We start from the raw sequence: 19,285 nt of genomic DNA, 5'->3' as shown, positions 1-19,285 counted from the left end.
ATGGTAGTAATAGAAGTATTTATTGAACACCCACGTTGTGTAGTCTACAATAGCAGGCACTTGGGAAATACAGAAAAAAGAAGTGATGCATACCCTGCCCATAAGGAATTTACACTTTAGTGGGGAAGACAGACATGAAACTATTTACAATAATTGTCAAAATAAATAATTGAGTGAGCAGTTGAATGTAAATACAAGAGTGCTTAAAGTAGCTAACTTGTTTTCCAGTAAAACTAAAATCTGTTCTAAACCTTGCACCTGGAGAAATGAAGTGGGAGGAGAAATCATGGTGAACTTTAGAAAATACCGATACTAGCTAATAAATAAATATTGCAAAGTAAAGACAATTGATTCATACAAAATATGTGGGTGCAACTTCACTTCTGAGTTAATGATACCCTTATTCCCTAGTATTCTCTTTTCTTCTTCATGCCCCTTGAAGAACAGAAGGTGTGAAGAAAAAAGGTGTGGAAAGAACAGCAACCAGGCCAGAGTCATACATATCTGTTTAAAGATCTGAAGGTAAAAATCAAACACATTTTTTGTAAGATTTAAGAACATCCAGTTGCTACAGCAAAAACTTGGGAGAATGACATCATTTGGTGAGGTGCTTACCTGGTATTCTTATGAAATTTTTCATGAGAAGTCCTACTCTCAAACTGGATCCAGGTATTACATGCAGAGCTTGAATAAGGGAGCAAACCCTGGAATGAGATTTACCACAAAAGTTACGAGTTAAAAATCAGACATGAGAGAGCAGACCTGTCAATTCCAACCCCCAGCAGTATGTCAAGTCCTTTTACCCATCCTCCTTAATCACTTAAGCCCTTTCAACAAAAAATGGCTGGCTGTTTCAGAATGCTGCGTCCAACTGGACAATAGTCTACTTAGAACTGAGGCTTAGTGGAGAGGGTGATATGACAGGTAAGGGACCAGGGCAAGGAGAGATGATGAGTACTCGGTTGTCAGAGCCAGTTTGGTAGAGAGCCCCACTTGGGTTTGGCGACCCAGAGTTTAAACTGCTCCATGGTTTGGTGACCTAGAGTTTAAACTCTTCTATTCACACAGATGTATTCCGTAAAATGTCAAGGAAGGACCAGTTTAAGTTCTGCTAGATTCATCATTTCTGTTGGACTCCTTGGATAGTTTTGGTAGCCAGAAACATCTTTCCAGCTCCAGTTTTCCAGGGGATTATCCTTCTCCCCAGGATCCAAGGTCTTGCCAAGTACTTACTCACGTTCTTTGTAGGGATTTAATCTTGGTGACTTGCCCAAATTCATTTTGGAACAATATACTCTAACATGCTTCCTGGTCAAAATTACCCACCAAGATCACACCATTCCAGTGATTGCCACCATACACAGGCTGTACATACAATATCTGGATCCAGTTTAAGAGACAGAATTCCCAAGGCAGAATTTCAAGTGAATACTATGTGAGCACCTCAGGAAATGGTAATGTTCTCCCCAGTTTTTTCTCTAGCAGTTGGTTATTCCTAAATTCAGAGAAGACAGATGCAGATTTGCTGGCTTTCAGCTTAAACGTATGGATATGTAGTTGAGCAGTCATTTTTGGAAAAAAAGCTGTATCTTCTATGTTGTTGCATTGAATGTCTGTAATGCTTATTTGTTCTTAAATCAATTGAAGTATTGGCTCATTGGGAAAGGTAAGGCACTTAAGACCACTCAAAATAGCTTATTATTAGGACCAAGAGAATGTAGATGTTACCTATAATGGAAATCCTCTCTCTTCTATGATAATCAGGGAATTTGACTCTCAAAAGAGTGGTCATTTTGCCAAATGATTGGGGTGGATAGTATTACCATATAATTGTCATTAGCCGATTTAGTAACTGCTTATTTTGTGCTAACTGCTGGAGTAGATACAAGGTTATGATTTCATACAAAGTTCTGTCCCAATTTAGGCTCAAAATCTAGTTTGTCCAAGTTTTCAGATGAACCATGAGCCCCAGAAGTTATGTCATTAACTTGCTTGAAGTCACACAGTAAGCCAGTGCAAAGCTGGTACAGGAGCCCAGATCTCCTGACTCACAGTCCTAGGATCTTTCCACTAGGCCGTGGTCCACCCTGGAATTTTGGGTTGCACGGGTTCTGACCTCAAGAAAAATAGACCCAGTTAAGATGGTGCTTGTGACTTTAAGTATTTGAGTAAACTGATGCTATGGGATTTAGTCTAAATAAAATTAAACAATTTAAGCAAGAATTTTCAAGAGATTACTTAGGGGGTGGTTACTAACCTTAGAACTGTCATTCAAGAGTAGTATAAATAAAACAGGAATACTACTGACTTTAAATTGGTTCAATTTTTATTTTTCCATTTTATTTTATCAAACTTTGATAAAAATTTGTTTCCACAATTGCACAGTGGTTGGGGACTATGTCCTCACATCAGAGTATGAAGGCAGAGATCATAATACAGCAATGAATGGGATAATGCAAATTTTAGTTTCACAGGGCATCTTGATAGAAAGAGGTATCAAATTCTGGTATCATTTCTCATCTTCAATAGATGCTTTTTCAATAAAAAAGGACACTGGTGCCTGTGACATATTGCATTTTATTATTTATCTGATCACTGAGTACTTTGTAAAGATGAATTATAATTTAACAAACTGATAGGGAACCTTCCCTTTCATAAATTAATAATCAACCCAGTCTCTCAACAGAATTCTTTCAGTGCTCAGCAGAGCACAGACTGAACTAGATACTTGGGAAGCACACACAAGACTCAGTCACTACCTTGGAGAAGTTTACAGTTTAATCTCCTAAATACTTTTTCTAAGATTAGAATAAAAATACATCTCAAGAAAAACAATAAGGTTTACATTTTTGTGAATATGTATACTACTTATTAGATTTAGATTTGTCTTACGGCTTTATGAATCTGAAGTAAATTACGCATACTTTAGCACACAAAATTTTAGCGTTTGGTGGCCTTACTGGTCACTCAAGTCATGGTGTATTTAGTGAAGGGTTACTGTGTGCAGAGTACTGTATTGAGAACTTGGGAGAGTGCAATATGGAAGATATGAACTTTTAAAGAATAAATATATCAAATTGCTGCATAATTTAATTTCCTGCTCTGCACATTTAGTAAACAGTGGTTGAGAGAAGTCAAGGACAATATTCTTCTGATGGCACTGATGGTCAAAAGAAAAGCACAGTGAATATTACATATCTTTAGTATCCTCAGAGAAGTGTGTGAGGCTGAAATAGATGAAAATGATGTGCTGGGATTGGGGGTGGGGAGGAGGTGTGTGTGTTTGAGAGAGATTAAAATTGTTTGATTTAAATGATGTAATAATGGTGTCAGTATCTCAGATTGGCCCAGGCAAACCTTCCAAATATTTTAGAAGCAGTATGGCATGATGGATAGAGCACGGGCCTGGGAGTCAGAAGGCCATGGGTTCTTATCCCAGCTCTGCCACTTGTCTGCTGTGTGACCTTGGGCAAATCACTTAACTTCTCTGTGCCTCAGTTACTTCATCTGTAAAATTGGGATTGAGACTGTGAGCCCCTCTTGGGACAGAGACTGTGTCTAATCCAACTTGCATGGATCCACCCCAGCACTTAGTACAGTGCCTGGCATGTAGTAAGCACTTAACAAATATCATCATTATTATTACCATTATTGGACCCTGAATTCACAGTGAAAAATAACAGATAAGCATCAGTGGAATGGTGCTGGGGTATATAAGAAAGTGGAACTTGGAGTTAGTCTCACTCTGGCCAGGCAATAACTTGTCAGAATATGAACAAAGTGAGGAGAATTTGGAGGGAGTCCAGAAAAGAGTAACAAAATAGATTAAAGAATAGAAAAAACATGTCTTGGCAAAAAGTGAAAGGAATTGCGGTTATTTAGCCTGGAGAAGAGATGTGTGGCCCAAAGAAGCCCTCCAAATATTTGAAAAAACATATTGTTTAAGCAGTGGTGAATGTCTTTTTTCAGTTCCATAGATTCGGGGACAAAAAGGAATTAAACTACAGCAGGATGGCTGAAGTTAAATGGGCAGGGATTGTCACTATCTGTTGCCCAATTGTACACTCCAAGCGCTTAGTACAGTGCTCTGCATATAGTAAGTGCTCAATAAATACTATTGAATGAATGTAGAAAAAGAGTTTTGGGTTTGAAAAGTTTTGATGAAATATGTTAGCATGTGATAATGTGGAATCCACTCTGGAAATGTTCTAGGGGACAAAGGAGTTAGTGAGCACCCTCCTGTGTAAGATGGTGTTTCAACATCGTCAACATCAATACCATCTTGAAGTCCTGTGGAAGAAATTGCCTTTGAGAAGTTCACAGTCTAAGGGGGCCAACAAGGAGGCATAAATGGTTACATAAATAGTTTTAAAAAATCAGAATAAATATGGATCCACTTGAGATTTATAATTTGTAAATCTTTTGCTAATAAGAATGATAACAAGAATAAAAATGGTATTTGTTAATCACTTAATATGTACTAGGCACTGTTCTACGCCCTGGGGTAGATAGAAGATAGGTTGAACATGGTCCTTGTCCCGCATAGGGCTCAGTCTTAATCTCCATTTTGCAAATGAGGGAGCTAAGGCATAGAGAAATTAAGTGATCTGCCCAAGGTCACACAACAGACAAGTGGTAGAGCCAGGATTAGAACCCATGTCCTTCTGACTTGCAGGCCTATGCTCTTTCCACTAGGTCATGCTGCTTCAAAAACATAGACCAGACAGATGCATTACCGAGTGTAGCATGATGGGGAAGGCGAAGAGATTAATCAGGGATTTAATTAATCATGGAATGAATCAGGGAATGCCACCTGGAGGCCGAGGATTTTACAGACAAGAGGAACTTGGTTTATCTAATCTGGCAGAAAGGAGAGAACATTCTAGATAGGGATTATGGATGGTGTGACCTCAGATTCTATTCTGTCAGTCTTTGATCCTTCTGTTGCTTCTCGATTTGCCTGGTATCCCATCTGTGAAATGATGCTGTGTGGGCCAAAACCCACTATTCAAACATTATAAGGACATTTTACAGCCATGTTTTAGATATATGAAATTCTAAAACAGAGAAAAATGCCACACAAAAAATAATTATGAGTACCTGGAAATCGGAAGAATTCTTCATTTCATTCCTAATTTAATTTTTCATTAAAATGTAAGAATTACTAAGTTTTTCCTCAGGCTTAAAGTCACAAATCCCAAACTGGGTAAAAGAAATAAACTGTTTTTCCATGACAATTTAGTGACAGTTTTAAAAGGCTGAAGTGCTTCTTATGACTTTTATGTTTCATGTATTTATTAAATGAAGATAGGAGGCTTGATTCCCCTTTCAATTAACCTTACTTGTAGGGATAGACGATGAGAGATGTGAAACAGAATTTTTTGCCTCAAAAAACAGCTTGAGGTTGGTGGTGTTCCTTAATTTTATATTTTGATTTAAGAGCAATATTGCTCTTACATTATTAAATTTATTTTCTAAGACCTTTCTTTTCCTGGCAAATTTACAAAAATCAAACCTTGTAGGATTTGATTCAACTTTCATTCCCAAACTAGGATAATAAGACTAAACAGTTTAATTTTGTTCATAATATTTTAGAGCATGACTATACTTGGCAAAGAAGCTAATTTTTCCATTACCATGAACATTCTGATTTTAAAGAAATGTAAATGTTACACACTGAGGTACTCAGTGGTGTGATAACACCACTGAAATTTCCTTTATAGCTAACACTGGAGTAGATAGTAATAGATGAAATAGCGGATCACTTTAAGAATACCTGTTATATATAGTCTTCTGTCAAATCCCTGCTGGTATTTATTGATAATTTTCAGTGTTGTATTTATTGAGTACTTACTGTGTGCAGAGCACTGTACTAAGTGCTTGGAATGTACAATTCGGTAACAGATAGAGACAATGCCTGCCCAACAATGGGCTCACAATCTAAAAGAATTATGCCACTTCATCGAGATGATTGTGATATTTCTGAACTATCCTCTCACTTTCTCCAGGACCATGTTGTGTCTTCTGTTTTCATTGACATCAAAGGTCACAAATTTCAAATTATCCACAACTTCAGAAGGAAGAGCGTTCATAAGCAGTGTCATGCTATTATCAGTGAGGACAGTCCTTACAACAGACTCTCCTTATGGTGCCATTTACAGATTTATAGGAGAAGGAGGAGCTTTCCTTTTTATTTCCATCCACTGCCTTGATGCTGTCCTGTAGCTGCACGGGGTAAGCCCCCGTACAAAAAAAACGGAAGAAGGTGTGTTTACCCAGCAATGGCTGAAATACTTACTGGACAGTGTAATGCCCTTAGTGACAAGGTTCTAGCCATTTTTCTAGGGGAAATATTGGTGGGAGCTCTCTAGTCCAAAGTGACTGGAGAAGAACTAAGTGTTCAAGGAGCTCTGGGAGAGCTCTCCCAGAACTGTTAGCCCTGCAGGCATTCATAGTTTTTAGCTGGTGACCTGTGGTTGGGGAAATCCTGGGGATCTTGGCTTTGGTTCCAGACCTCCCTGCCTTTTTGGTGGACTCTGGTTCTAATCATTGAATAGCATTTAGTGAGCACTTGCTCTGTGCAGAAACCTTTACTAAGTATTCAGTAGATTACAGTGGAGTAAATAGACATGGACGGTGACCTCAAAGAGCTGACGGTATAGTGATTCCAACCCTGAAGGTCCTCTAGACTGTAAGCACTCTGGTTAGGGAACTCTGGTCTGCCAACTGTGTTGTCTTCTTCCAAGCATACGGTACAGTGCCCTGCACATAGTAAGCACTCAATAAATACATTGAGAGAGTGACTGAAAGCTGAAATTGTGGGAAAGCACTGCTGAGTGGAAGACTACATTACTCCTCTACTGTGAAATGGAGTGGCTGATTTTATAGCATGTGTGATTATAATTTGAATGAATAGGAGCCCTGAAGCCATCCCAAAGCCCTGCCTCTGGAATCTGGGGACAAGGGTTGTGAGCCTATAAGCCAGATGACCGAAATTTACATTGGCAAATTAAAGCCTTGGAAACAAAAAGGGCTTGACTTACTATAGCGTGTCCTATCCACAGCAGCGTAGCTCAAATTTTGTAGCTAAAACTGGGTCAAACCTGTGACAGAAACATAGATTACAGTTTGCAGAGATTGAAGGGTTTGTTGTGGTGTTTCAGGATAGGGGAAAACTTGTTGCAAGACTATATTTTCCTCCATTTTTCTTCATTGCTGTGATCCCTCTTCCCACTCCCGCCCAAGGTTGTCACATAAACTTTTACACCACCTAAAACTATGGTTGGTTGCTTCTTGGTACAGTGCCCCATTCTCAATATGTCCTCAATAAATACTTTTGATAATGATGTTGATGATGATTGGGAGGGGAGTGGGGAAAGATTGCACAAAAGTTAATGATATGGGGTTGGATATTTACTTTTCCGAGCTCATGGATGGCTCATTTCAGCCATCTTCTTACATATCTTGTTTTAATAACTGTGGTACTTGTTAAGCACTTACTAAGTGCTAGGCAATGTTCTAAGCGCTGGAGTAGTTGCCAGATAATCTGGTTGGACACAGCCGCTGTCCCACCTAGGGCTCACAGTCTTAACCCCAGTTTTACTGATGAGGTAACTGGAGCACAAAGATGTTAAATGACTTGCCGAAGGTCACACAGTAGACAACTGGCAAAACTGGGACTAGAATACAGGTCCTTCTGACCCCCCGGCCCAGGCTCTGTGCACTAGGCCACACTGCTTCTTGTTTTCATATCATTGCTCTCTCTTCATCACTCCTTTTGGCCTCCTCTTAATCATGTTCAACCAATGGGATTTAGTCAGAGTATTGACTGAGAGCTTACTCCAGGCAAAACACTATGTTGAGCGCCCAGGGGAATATTATAGAGAAATAGGCAGGCACATTTCCTACGCTCAAGTACCTTACAATCTAGTAAAGTCTAGGTATATTCAACTCTAGTCATTCATCTATTTGAACTCTGAATTTTATTCTATCCTTTTGGAAACATAGGATTTAATTATTCCATCTCAATTATCCTATACCTCCATGTTTATCCATCCTCTTTATGAATCTGATTAATGGTAGTTGTTTTGGAAGCTGTAAGTAATTAAGCCTTATTATTTATTCATTATAGGGAACTTCCTGTTTTAAAACACTTTGTGTATTTCATATAATCCTATAGGGTGCTTTAATGAGACTACTATAAACTAATAATTATATGTGAGTTTGTCTTCCCTGCCCACTCTCCACCTCACCCTTTCATTTGCCTAATGGTAAGGATCACGGATTAAACTGTTAGCTTGTTGTGGGCAGGGAATGTGTCCGCTTATTATTATATTGTACTCTTCCAAATGCTTAATCCAGTGCTCTGAATACAGTATGTGCTCAATAAATATGATTGAATGAATGAATGAATGAGTCTATTGTGAAGTGTGTATTCAGTGGTTTGGTTTTGTGCTCTATAACTATGTTTCTAGAGTTTTCTCTCAAAGGTTATCTTTTGTTGGCTGCATTCAATAAGCATTTCTAACTCTACTAGGACTTTGTTTTCATGAGACCTTTTCTTTTTTCTGGCAGGAGTGGGAAAGCAAGAGTGCTAAATTATGTTATTTTAAAAAATTATCTCGTTTCCTCAATAGCACTTGACATGTTGAAACAAAATGCTTTGGTAATTTTAGGTATGAATTAAGGGTACAATTTGGAAAAAAATAACCATTTTTGTCTTTCTCCCTTTCTTTTCTTTGTCTTTTTAATTTAAGGAGTGCAGTTTGAATTTAAAGAGGAAAGACTCCTCTTCTTGGGGAGGGAAAGAGAGAAGTGAGAAAACCCCATGGAAGACCCCCAGGATTTAAATGAACAATCAGTAAGTCTGAAATTCAAACACGTTTTCATTTGAAATGTTGCTGCCTGGAAAACACAATGGTATGTTTTGAAAGAGTAACCTGGTAAGAAATAATTTGCCTAGTTGGGAATTCTGTCATCTCCTTTAAAAATGTAGCACTATAGGAAGCCTTGGGAAATTTTTATTCAGAGCTCATTTCCGCTTAAGGGTAGCACATTTTGAGGGTTCATTTGAATCTCCACTTGTTAATCACAGAGCCATCATAAAATTAGGGGGAAATTAGGCCAAAATTGAAGGAGAAAATTGAAGATCATATTCGGGATATTATCAGCAGGTAGAGTGCTTAAATTAGATATGTGCTTAAATTAATCCAGGAAACAAATTAGCTAAATCTGTCCATCTGTCCCTAGTTGCTTTAAAGGGACCAGTGTGGCCGGATATCTGAGCCCAGAACCCAATAATCAACTTGTGTTGATAGGCAAAGAGTGGGTAAATAAAAAGGTAGAAACTTAGATAGGCCTAAGCTATGGTTTATATGAACCTTATGATAGGAGTCCAATGCTATCAGATCTGACTGTATATAGAGTTTATAATTGCTACCTGAGTTTCTTCATCTGTGATAAAGATGTTTGTGGTGACTTTTGAGTGATAGATTGCTGGAGAACCTTCAAAAATGTTTTGGAGCCAATCACTGTCGTTTCTCTACTGAAGTGGGGTTGCATTGTTGCAAAATATAGTAGAAAACTGAAGGTGTGTATTGAAGCAATTTAAAAAATGCCTAGGCCTTGAAATATCATAAGATTCCTAGGTCATATGTCATTGAAACACAATAGAGGGAGGGTAGGTCCTAGTGAGGTCCAGTCACAAGATGTGGGTTCTTCCAACACAACTTCTTCTGGATCTGCCCCTTCTTCTCCACTCAAAAAGCCACCACCCTGGTACAATTTATGGTCCATATCAGGATAGCTATTGTGTTCACCTTCTTGCTTGTCTCCCTGCATCCAGCTTCTACCCTCACTAATTTAAACTCCATGCTGCTGTATGGATCAACACTTGGGAGCTAGCTTGGCCCACATTTTTCTCAAAACTTCCCTGGCTTCCAAAGGGTCTTCACATTATGCAAGAACACGTCATAGTTGGCTTCAAGGCTATTACTGCCTTACCCCCTCATACCTATCTCCTCTATTCACCTACTGATTCCATGATCATTCCCTTTATCTTACAAGCTATCCTTCTAACTGAATATGATTCTTGACTCTCCCAACTACTGCTCCCTCACTCGTGCTATTGCTTCTGATTGGAATTCCCTTCCTTTCCAAATCTGACAGACCAAAGGTCTCCACACAGTCAAAGCCCTTCTAAAATTCCATCCCTTTCCCTATTCCTTTCTGGCAGTATTGAATCATATAAATCCAGGTGCCATCTCTAGCACTTATGGAATGATCTTCCTCAGCACTTTTGTATAATAGTATTTGTATATTTTGTTGTTATACCTTAATTTTCTTTGCTCTTCTATTTATATATTTTTTTATGTCTGTCTCTGCCTTTAGAGTGTAAATTCCTTGTGGGGAGGGAATGTGCCCATGTGTGTTTCCGATTTCCCAAGTGCTTCGACCAGAACACTACACTGAGTCCTCAAATATGAATACTATTTTTGATTTTACAAAAAATGATGGATTAAAGGCACCACCAGCAGTAGGAGGTGGTCCTGCAGAACAGGGCAGAAAAATGGCAGCTAGCTCTGGGATGTTTGTGTCAGTTGGATGAGGAAAGTGCTGAACAGTATGGGTCCATTGGACAGACCCTTGGACTACTAACGAGGAACACAATTTCTCTGCTAGAAGTCCATGCCTGCTGAATGCTGAAACATGGATTTTAGCCATTCTTATCCCAATAACCAAACTGATTGAAAATTCCCATTTGTTCTGATTACAAATGAGGATGGAAACTTAGTACAGAGCAAATCGCTTAGTGCAGTACTTCACCCACAGTAAACCCTCTATAAATACAATCAATAAAACACTTGGAACAGGTGAGGATAGAGTCACATATTTTTTTCAAGTATCATTTGGGTTTGCCTCGTGCAGACATAGCCACTGAACAGCATAAAAGGATCCAAGAAACAGAACTTGCTTAGAGATTAGGGAAGCCAAAACTATTTCTATCACTCCGCTTTTGTCTTTTATGAAACTAAGCAGTTGTTTTACATTATTTTTCAGTTTACCAGCCCTGGGAGATTAGTTTCTATCTTTTATTGCAGTTATTATCATGCCCTCTAGCCCTGAGAGGGGACTAACCTGATCCCAGCTGCTGCACAAAATTAATAGTGGTCCCAGGTGCTTTAATGTTGCAAAATCCATACAATGGCCAACAATCCTCAGGGCTCTAACACCAGGCCAAGAGTCATTCATTGTATTTTTAATGCCTCTGGACAGGACTTCTGCATTCTGGGTAATGTGGCAGCTGACAGTTTACAGACCCGCTGTGCTCTTAGTAAAAGTCCATCCCATTTGGCAAGTGGCATAACAACATCCAGATCTATTGGAGTGACACATCTACGTTCCAGGAACATTCTGCGTTTCAAAAAGATTTGTGTTGGGGTTGGAAAAATTCTGGATCCAATTGTGTGTGGGATCAGACAGATCCACATGTTTGACGTCAAGTGAAGCGGTGGATCTAGGCAGATCTGTTTGCTCATTCATATTACTCCAACAGATTCAGATCTGTAGTTGAATGTAAAGCTGCTTGAAACACCTAGATCCCTTTTGGAATTTTTTGCTGGTGAAGTATCTTTATGTTCTGCATCAACACAAGAGTTGCTAACTCTCCGGTAAATTTGCCTATTGCAAGCAGCAACAACAACAAAAAAATTACAGGTAAATTGTGGGTGCCCAATATAGTTTTTTTCTTCATTTAATTTCTTTTCCATTGATTAGATTTTTAAAAAAATAATTGGCAGTGATACTTTCTCATTTGTAAAACATATTTAGAAATTTAAAAGAAAATGAAAATAATCTGGATTGAACAATGTTTCTTTTTTATATTCAGTCGTATTTATTGAGCACTTATTGTGCTAAGAGCACTGTACTAAGTGCTTGGAATGTACAATTCAGCAACAGATAGAGACAATCCCTGTCCAACAATGGGCTCAACATCTAAAATGGGGAGACAGACAGCAAAAAAACCCAAGTAGACAGGCATCAATACCATCAAAATAGATAAGTAGACTCATAGATATATACACATCATTAATAAAATAGAGTAATAAATAATATGTACAAATATACACAAGTGCTGTGGGGAGGGGAAGGGGGTAGAGCAGAGGGAGGGAGTTGGGGCAATGGGGAGGGAAAGAGGAGCAGAGGGAAAGGGAGGGCTCAGTGTTGGAAGGCCTCCTGGAGGCGGTGAGCTCTCAGTAGGGGTTTGAAGAGGGGAAGAGAGTTAGTTTGGCGGATGTGAGGAGGGAGGGCATTCCAGGACCGCGGTAGGATGTGGGCCAGTGGCTGATGGCGGGACAGGCGAGAACGAGGGACCATGAAGAGGTGAGCGGCGGAGGAGCAGACTATGTGGGCTGGGCTGTAGGAGGAGAGAAGGGAGGTAAGGTAGGAGGGGGCAAAGTGGATGGAGAGCTTTGAAGCCAATAGAGAGAAGTTTTTGCTTCATGCGAAGGTTGATAGGCAGCTACTGGAGATTTTTGAGGAGAGGAGTGACATGCCCAGAGCGTTTCTATAGAAAGATAATCCGGGCAGCAGAGTGAAGTATAGACTGAAGCGGGGAGAGATAGGATGGGAGATCAGAGCGGAGGCTGATGCAGTAATCCAGTCGGGGTCATTCTGATCCTTGGTTTGCTGCTTATGTTCAATCACATTTATTGAGCACTTACTGTGTGCAGGGAAATGTATTAAGCCCTTGAGAGAAGTACAATATAACAGAGTTGGCAGACATAATAATAATAATGATAATAATGTTGGTATTTGTTAAGCGCTTACTATGTGCCGAGCACTGTTCTAAGCGCTGGGGTAGACACAGGGGAATCAGGTTGTCCCACGTGGGGCTCACAGTCTTAATCCCCATTTTACAGATGAGGGAACTGAGGCACAGAGAAGTTAAGTGACTTGCCCACAGTCACACAGCTGACAAGTCGCAGAGCTGGGATTCGAACTCATGAGCCCTGACTCCAAAGCCCGTGCTCTTTCCATATTACTTACCCATGACAAGCCTACAGTCTACATGGGGAGCCAGGCATTAATATAAATGAATAAATTACAGATACCTATCTCCATAATTTATATATGTACTTTTGTATATATATAGTGGGGCTGAAGGAGAGGGCATAAAAGGATACAAATCCAAGTGGAAGGGCAAGGGGGGGGAAATAAAATTACTGAGCCCAAAGGCTTATCTGACAGCCAGAGTTGTGGCATAAATTGCTGTTGCTATTTTTGTTCATATTTTTAGGATAAAAAGATTATAAAGATTTTTCTTGAAATGAAATCTTCCATCATAAGTAACTACCAGCCTTTGATCAGTCCTGAAGACTTCAGGACCGAGAACTTGAGCTAAAAAATTTATTTTAATGCAGTTTGTACCTACAAAGCCTTTTACACTGCTTCATCCTAGCTCGTCATGTTCTCTCTAGTTGGTGGGTGCAATTAGCACGTTGACAGGTTGCACATGTCTTCTCATTCTTCAGAAACCTTCAGTGGTTTCCCATTCCTATTCATGTTAAGGAGGAATTCCTGAACATTAAGGTGCTCATTCAGCTCTCACTTTTTCTCCTACTTATCTACTCTCTTCTCTGTCTAAACTTTGTATCTTTCAGAGTAACCTACTCATCATGAATCATCCTAATTTTGCCCACCTCCAATCTCTTTCACACCCTTTCCTCTGCATGGAACTCCCTCCTCTCTCCAGTTCCTTCTTTCCACAGTGATATCCATCATCTTCAAAGTTCTTCTGAAGTATTATCTCCTCGGAAAGGCTTTTCCCAATTCATTTCTGTTCTCCCTAGCTACTACGTTAGCATTTCTATGTCAGTTATGCACTTCTGCACTCACAAACACCCACAGCTTTTTTGTCTCAGCTTTACATAGATAGCACATTGGGGGTTGCATGAGTTATTTTATGCATAAACCCATTTAAGACCAAAGTGACTCAATAAAATGCCACTTACATGGCATAAAACAAGAGACTAGCACAGCTGTTCCATATAGCTGGGTTGGTAATCATTAAAGCTTCTACTTCCCATGTTAACCATTTATTTTCAGGATAATTGCTGAGCCTGTCCACCATATGAGAAGCTCTTAGTCATTCTGTGGTCAACATGGACCAGTCTCCACACACATTTCTCTATTTCACCCCTCCATCTCAGTCAGGTGTGGATCAGATTTAGGGATTATTTCTCATAATTTTAAAGTTAATCCACAAATAGTGTTTACTAGATTCCATATTTGGTTGCTAGTTTGTAAAAGTAATGTACTTGGAGTTTTATTTTGTTTCTAATATCAAAAATTGCTTTCATTTCAAGTACTTTTGGATCTTGAGAAGGATACATTTGGGTTGAAATTATTCCTAACCTTCTAAACGAAAAGAAATGAACAATTGACAAGTATCTCTATATTACTGAACCTATCACTGCTCATTTGTGGAAGTGAACTGGGATGGAAAAATTCATAAATTAGTGAATTCAAGAGTAGGCAACTACTAAGAGTCTCTTAACAAAGGTATTCAACACTTCTTTGTGATTTTTTTTCTCCTGGTTATTATTTACTGCTCAGTCAACATTAATAGAAGAAAACTAATTTGGATGCTAACTTGCTAGTTTAGAGTTTCAAAGGGCCTTATTAGAGACTGATGTAATTTCATCCTTTGGACCGTTTATATAACAGAGAGCATATTTGAGTTACTTGATTTTAACCTGGAATTGCATAATAGATTGAAGTCCTATAAGCCCAAAAGATTTGTGCAGCTAACATGTGTAAAGCCTGTTTAGGATTCATGGAGGGAGGAATACACTAGAATGCTAAGCCTTACTTATTTTACACATACAAGGTACAATTTTACTAATTATATTCTTTAGAGTATCAGTTTAGTTCTCATCTAACTGCTCAATGAATTTTTCTAACTCCTGCTTGTACATTCCTATTACTAAAAGGTTTATCAGAACTTTTCTTAAAAGTCAAATGATTTTAATCAACTCTGAGTTTTTAAGCAATTTTATATTTTTCATGCCAGAATTTTTAGTAATCTGATTCTGGAAATTAAAGTTAATTTTGCAATTATGCAATCACTTTTATCACAGGCAATTTCTTATTTAGGAATAAAAGCAATAATTCTCTTGAAAAAGCAGAAGTTTTTGTAATGGTAAAATGTTTAATGATGTCTTATAATGAAAAATTGTGGTGTAGATTTCTTGGATAGTAAAATAAGATTAAAAAGATGGAGATTTTTTAAAAAGCCTAACAAATCATTGCTTAGCCCCATTCAGACTATGCTGTGTGACTTAAGAAAGATGGAAGAGATCTGAATAATACTAGTCACTATGGTATATTGAGTGTAGGAGTGCTCATAATTTCTAAGAATGCTGTAGTTTGCATTTTTTTAATTCAAACATTTCATATTGAGGGAAAATTTTGTTTCAACACTCAGTTCACAGTGATACTGTAAGAATATTTTTTTTTCCTACAAACTAGAGTTCTCCCAACTTCTGATAGTGCATTTCTTCTGTTATTTGAGCTTCTTTTGAGTTCATGAATTTCAATTACTCTTAGAAATTAGTTTTAGGAAATCTGTATTTTTTAAGTGAGTTTTTTGGCAGATGTAATAGCACAGTGAGTCACTCAAGGGAATCAGGGTAGGAATTTACTAAAAACTGTTGTTCCATTTTGGTTAAGAGCCACTGAATTGTTAACTTACTGAGGGCATGGTCTACTTTTACTTCTCTGGTAAGCATGTGCCTGGTAGAGAGATGAGAGTGTCTCTGTGCAAACCAGTATCATTATAATCAATTAATTCCCTCACCTAAGTTATTGATCCTTATCTTTTCTTCAGGATTGAGGTTCATCCACTGATTAACATAGAAGTGCATCACCATCATCACTTTTTCCAAAACCTAGGGTAGTGCTCTGAATTCAGATATTTAAAAATACTGGTGAGTAAATGACCACCATTTCTGGTAATACTACTAGTAATAGTAATAGTGGCATTTAAGTGCTTACTATGTGCCAAGCTTTGTACTAAGTACTAGAATAGATATGAGATAATTTGGTTAGACAAAGTCCCTGACCCATAAGTCCTCTGACTCCCAGGGTCTTTCTCTTTCCATTAGGCTATGCCTATTGCTGTGACACCTGAATACTTTCGGTATTCCCACAGATAGATTTTTACCAGTGGCTAGTGCTGTTTATTCTTTATTAGTTGTGAACACTTCGAGGGCCAGGGACCATGTCTAATTCACACCTCTGTATACATTACCAATGTGTAGTGTAGGTTTCTGAACACCGTAAACTCTTAATAAATACTATTGCAACTACTGTGATTTCCAAGTAGTAGGAGATTACTTGTTATGGTGAAAATGTTTATGTGCCCCTACTGAGGACAAAGATATTCTGAGGAAGTAACTCGCATCCTAGAAGTATCTAGCTGAACATTTGGCATTACATGCTTTCAAATGACTACCCATCATATTAGAGTTTTTTTTCTTACCTTAATATTAGAAGTTAACATCATCCATCTTTTATAGCAGGGTGAACTGAATAAGGGAAATAAAGACTCATACAGAACATTAATACACCTCAATCATATTTGGAAGGAATAATGATGCTAGAAATAAAAAATATAGCTTTGAGATGGTGCTGAATAACCATATCAGGATTTATCTAAAGAAAATGGGAGGAAGAAATGCTTATGGATATGTGATGGAGGTAGCAAGACCGAGAGCAGGAGATGAGTTCATGAAGCTGGAATGATGGCCACTGGGTGGGATGATAGAAGGCTAGGTGAGAAAGTGTTACTGGAATGGTGGGAGAAAAAGAAAGTGAAGAATGATGAGAGCAAATTCACAGAGAAAGTCCCAGTTATGACATTAGGCTACTGATTTCTGGTAGCGTTACTATTAAGATGCAGTCAGAATTGGAAGGTTTGCATTTTCATGATTGGTCAGATTAGATATTTACAAGAAACTGCCAGTGGATTCTAATGTATTTTTTGACTTCTATTATCATTTTAATTTCCCTTTCAAGAGTTTACTGTTTCTTGTCCCCACCTAATTACCCACCTCCTAATCATTGCAGGTGTCCTTCCCTAGGCTGAAATATCCTTCCTAAAATCATATCCATCCATTCCTTCAAATCTCTTCTCAAACCCATGTCTCCCGAGACATCTTTCCAGATTTACTCTCCTCCTACTCTGATCATGTTACTCCTAAGCATTTCTAATACAGTTCATATTTCTGTTACTTTTGCTATTCATATTTATGTCCCTGTCCCTCTAACTTTTTCCAAATTTTGTGTTCACCAATTTGTGCTCTTCTCCTCTTTGCCACTGTATTACAAGTTTATACAGCCAAGTACCATATCCCAGTTCACTGGGCTCTTGGTCTTCCACTGAACATGTCCGTGTTTCCAATATTTATCAATTTTGGCTTTATTGCATATTGCTACTAGAGTTCATTTCATCTTAAAAATCATCGGATCATACTTAATTTTTTTCAGAAATATATATAGAATTTCTGTCAGGTGAGATCAAGATGAAATAGAGATCTCTTCTTTGTGGCATGTATTTTTTTATGGTATTTGTTAAGTGCTTACTATATGCCAGACACTGTACTAGATGCGGGGGATAGATACAAGATAATCGTTTTGGACACAGTCCATGTTCCATATGGGACTCATAGCTTTAGTCCTAATTTTACATACGAAGTATGAGGCACAGAGTAGTCAAGTGACTTGACCAAGGTCACACTAGCAGAGAAGCAGCAGTGCTGGGATTAGACCCAGGTCCTGTGCCTCCCAAGCCTGCACTCTTTCCCCTAGGTCACACTGCTACTTTTAATTAATCTCTAGTATCATTTACTGTGGGTATGTGTTTCAGTGTGGATGCAGGGCTTGAAAAGTCCATATCAATGTATATATTGGCTTGTAACATCATAAATATAACTATATATGGTCTCATTTGCCTTCTGTTCAATCATTACTCTCTCTTCTGAACTTCTAGAATGTGAAACCAATTCCTGCCTCCCTCAATTCCTATGTTTTTGGGTTCCTTCCTGTCCTGGTTTCCATCCCAACCCCGATTTCCATACCAACCCCTTGACTGAATCCTTACCCCTAAGGTATCTGATATCCACTCCATGGCCAAATTCTTTCTTCAAACTTCATCTGCCTTGATCTTGTTTGGAGAGGGGAAGAGAGTTAGTTCAGCAGATGGGAGTTAGTTTGGCGGATGTGCAATTGTTATTTATTATTATCATCATCAGTGGAATTTGTTTAGCACTTACTCTGTGCAGAGCACTGTATTAAGCACTTGGGAGAGTACAACAGAGTGTCAGCTACCTTTCATAAAATTCATTCAGTCGTATTTCTTGAGCACTTACAGTGTGCAGAGCACTGTACTAAGTGCTTGGGAAAGTACAATAACGCATTCTCTGCCGACAACGAGCTTACATTCTAGAGAGAGGAGACAGCAATACAAATAAATTACAGATATGGTCATAAGTGCTTTGGGGCTGGGAGGAGTGAAGAAAAAGGGAGCAAGTCAGCGTGACACAGAAGGGAGTGGGAGAAGAGGAAAGGGAGGGCCTACTCTGGGAAGGCCTCTTGGGGGAGATGTGCTTTCATTAAGGCTTTGAAGGAGGGGAAGAGTAACTGTCAGATTTGAGGAAGGAGAGTGTTCCAGGCCAGAGGCAGGACGTGGGCCAGGGGTCGGTGGCAGACGGCATTGTTAATGCAATGCATCATAGCTATTATTTCCAACTTTTATTGGAGAATATGGCAGCAGGATTGTGGCTTTACTTAGAATTAGACCCTATCATGGCCTCCTTCTTTCTCACCTGTGATCAGAAGAAGTTGGGCCAGTGGAAAGCTGTCTCCAGAATAAAAAAAAAAAAAGGATCGGCCATTTTATTGTGAGGAGAATGAATGGTGTATTTTCTGGGACTGAAATGAAGGAAAAGCTTGTCATCTCATCCCACCCCTTTCTCTGATCAAATTAAAGAAAACAACGTTTGAGAAATCACTCTTTTCTTGAAGTGATGCATTGTGAGGCAAAAAAAAAAAAAAAAGCCAAACCTTTTTTTCAAAAATACTGAAATGACCAAGAGGAAATTGTTCTGAGAGTATATGTGGTCTTAGTAGCATGTAGTGAAATATTTTTAAGTTTATATACCATGACTTTAAAATTATCTATTTGATTATGTGATCTGTTGCATATATATGCATATTGTTAATA

At 38.6% G+C, this 19,285-nt stretch overlaps 1 protein-coding gene across 6 annotated transcripts in view; it reads left to right on the top strand.

The window, feature by feature from the left end:
- Window positions 1-19,285, top strand: part of EYA4 (EYA transcriptional coactivator and phosphatase 4) — a 232,144-nt gene that overhangs the window by 19,462 nt on the left and 193,397 nt on the right. For 4 of the 6 annotated variants that reach the window (XM_039911180.1, XM_029082981.2, XM_039911178.1 and 1 more), the window contains exon 3: window positions 8,757-8,860. In XM_039911180.1, the coding sequence (XP_039767114.1) occupies window positions 8,828-8,860 (33 nt within the window). In that variant the 5' untranslated portion in view covers window positions 8,757-8,827. Of the gene's footprint in view, window positions 1-424; window positions 523-8,756; window positions 8,861-19,285 lie in introns of those variants that run through there. The other 2 variants (XM_039911179.1, XM_039911182.1) reach the window with 2 other exon arrangements.

The sequence above is a fragment of the Ornithorhynchus anatinus genome, chromosome 2 (assembly GCF_004115215.2).
Source record: "Ornithorhynchus anatinus isolate Pmale09 chromosome 2, mOrnAna1.pri.v4, whole genome shotgun sequence".
Classification (NCBI taxonomy): domain Eukaryota; kingdom Metazoa; phylum Chordata; class Mammalia; order Monotremata; family Ornithorhynchidae; genus Ornithorhynchus; species Ornithorhynchus anatinus.
This window is presented reverse-complemented; position numbering and strand designations above follow the sequence as displayed.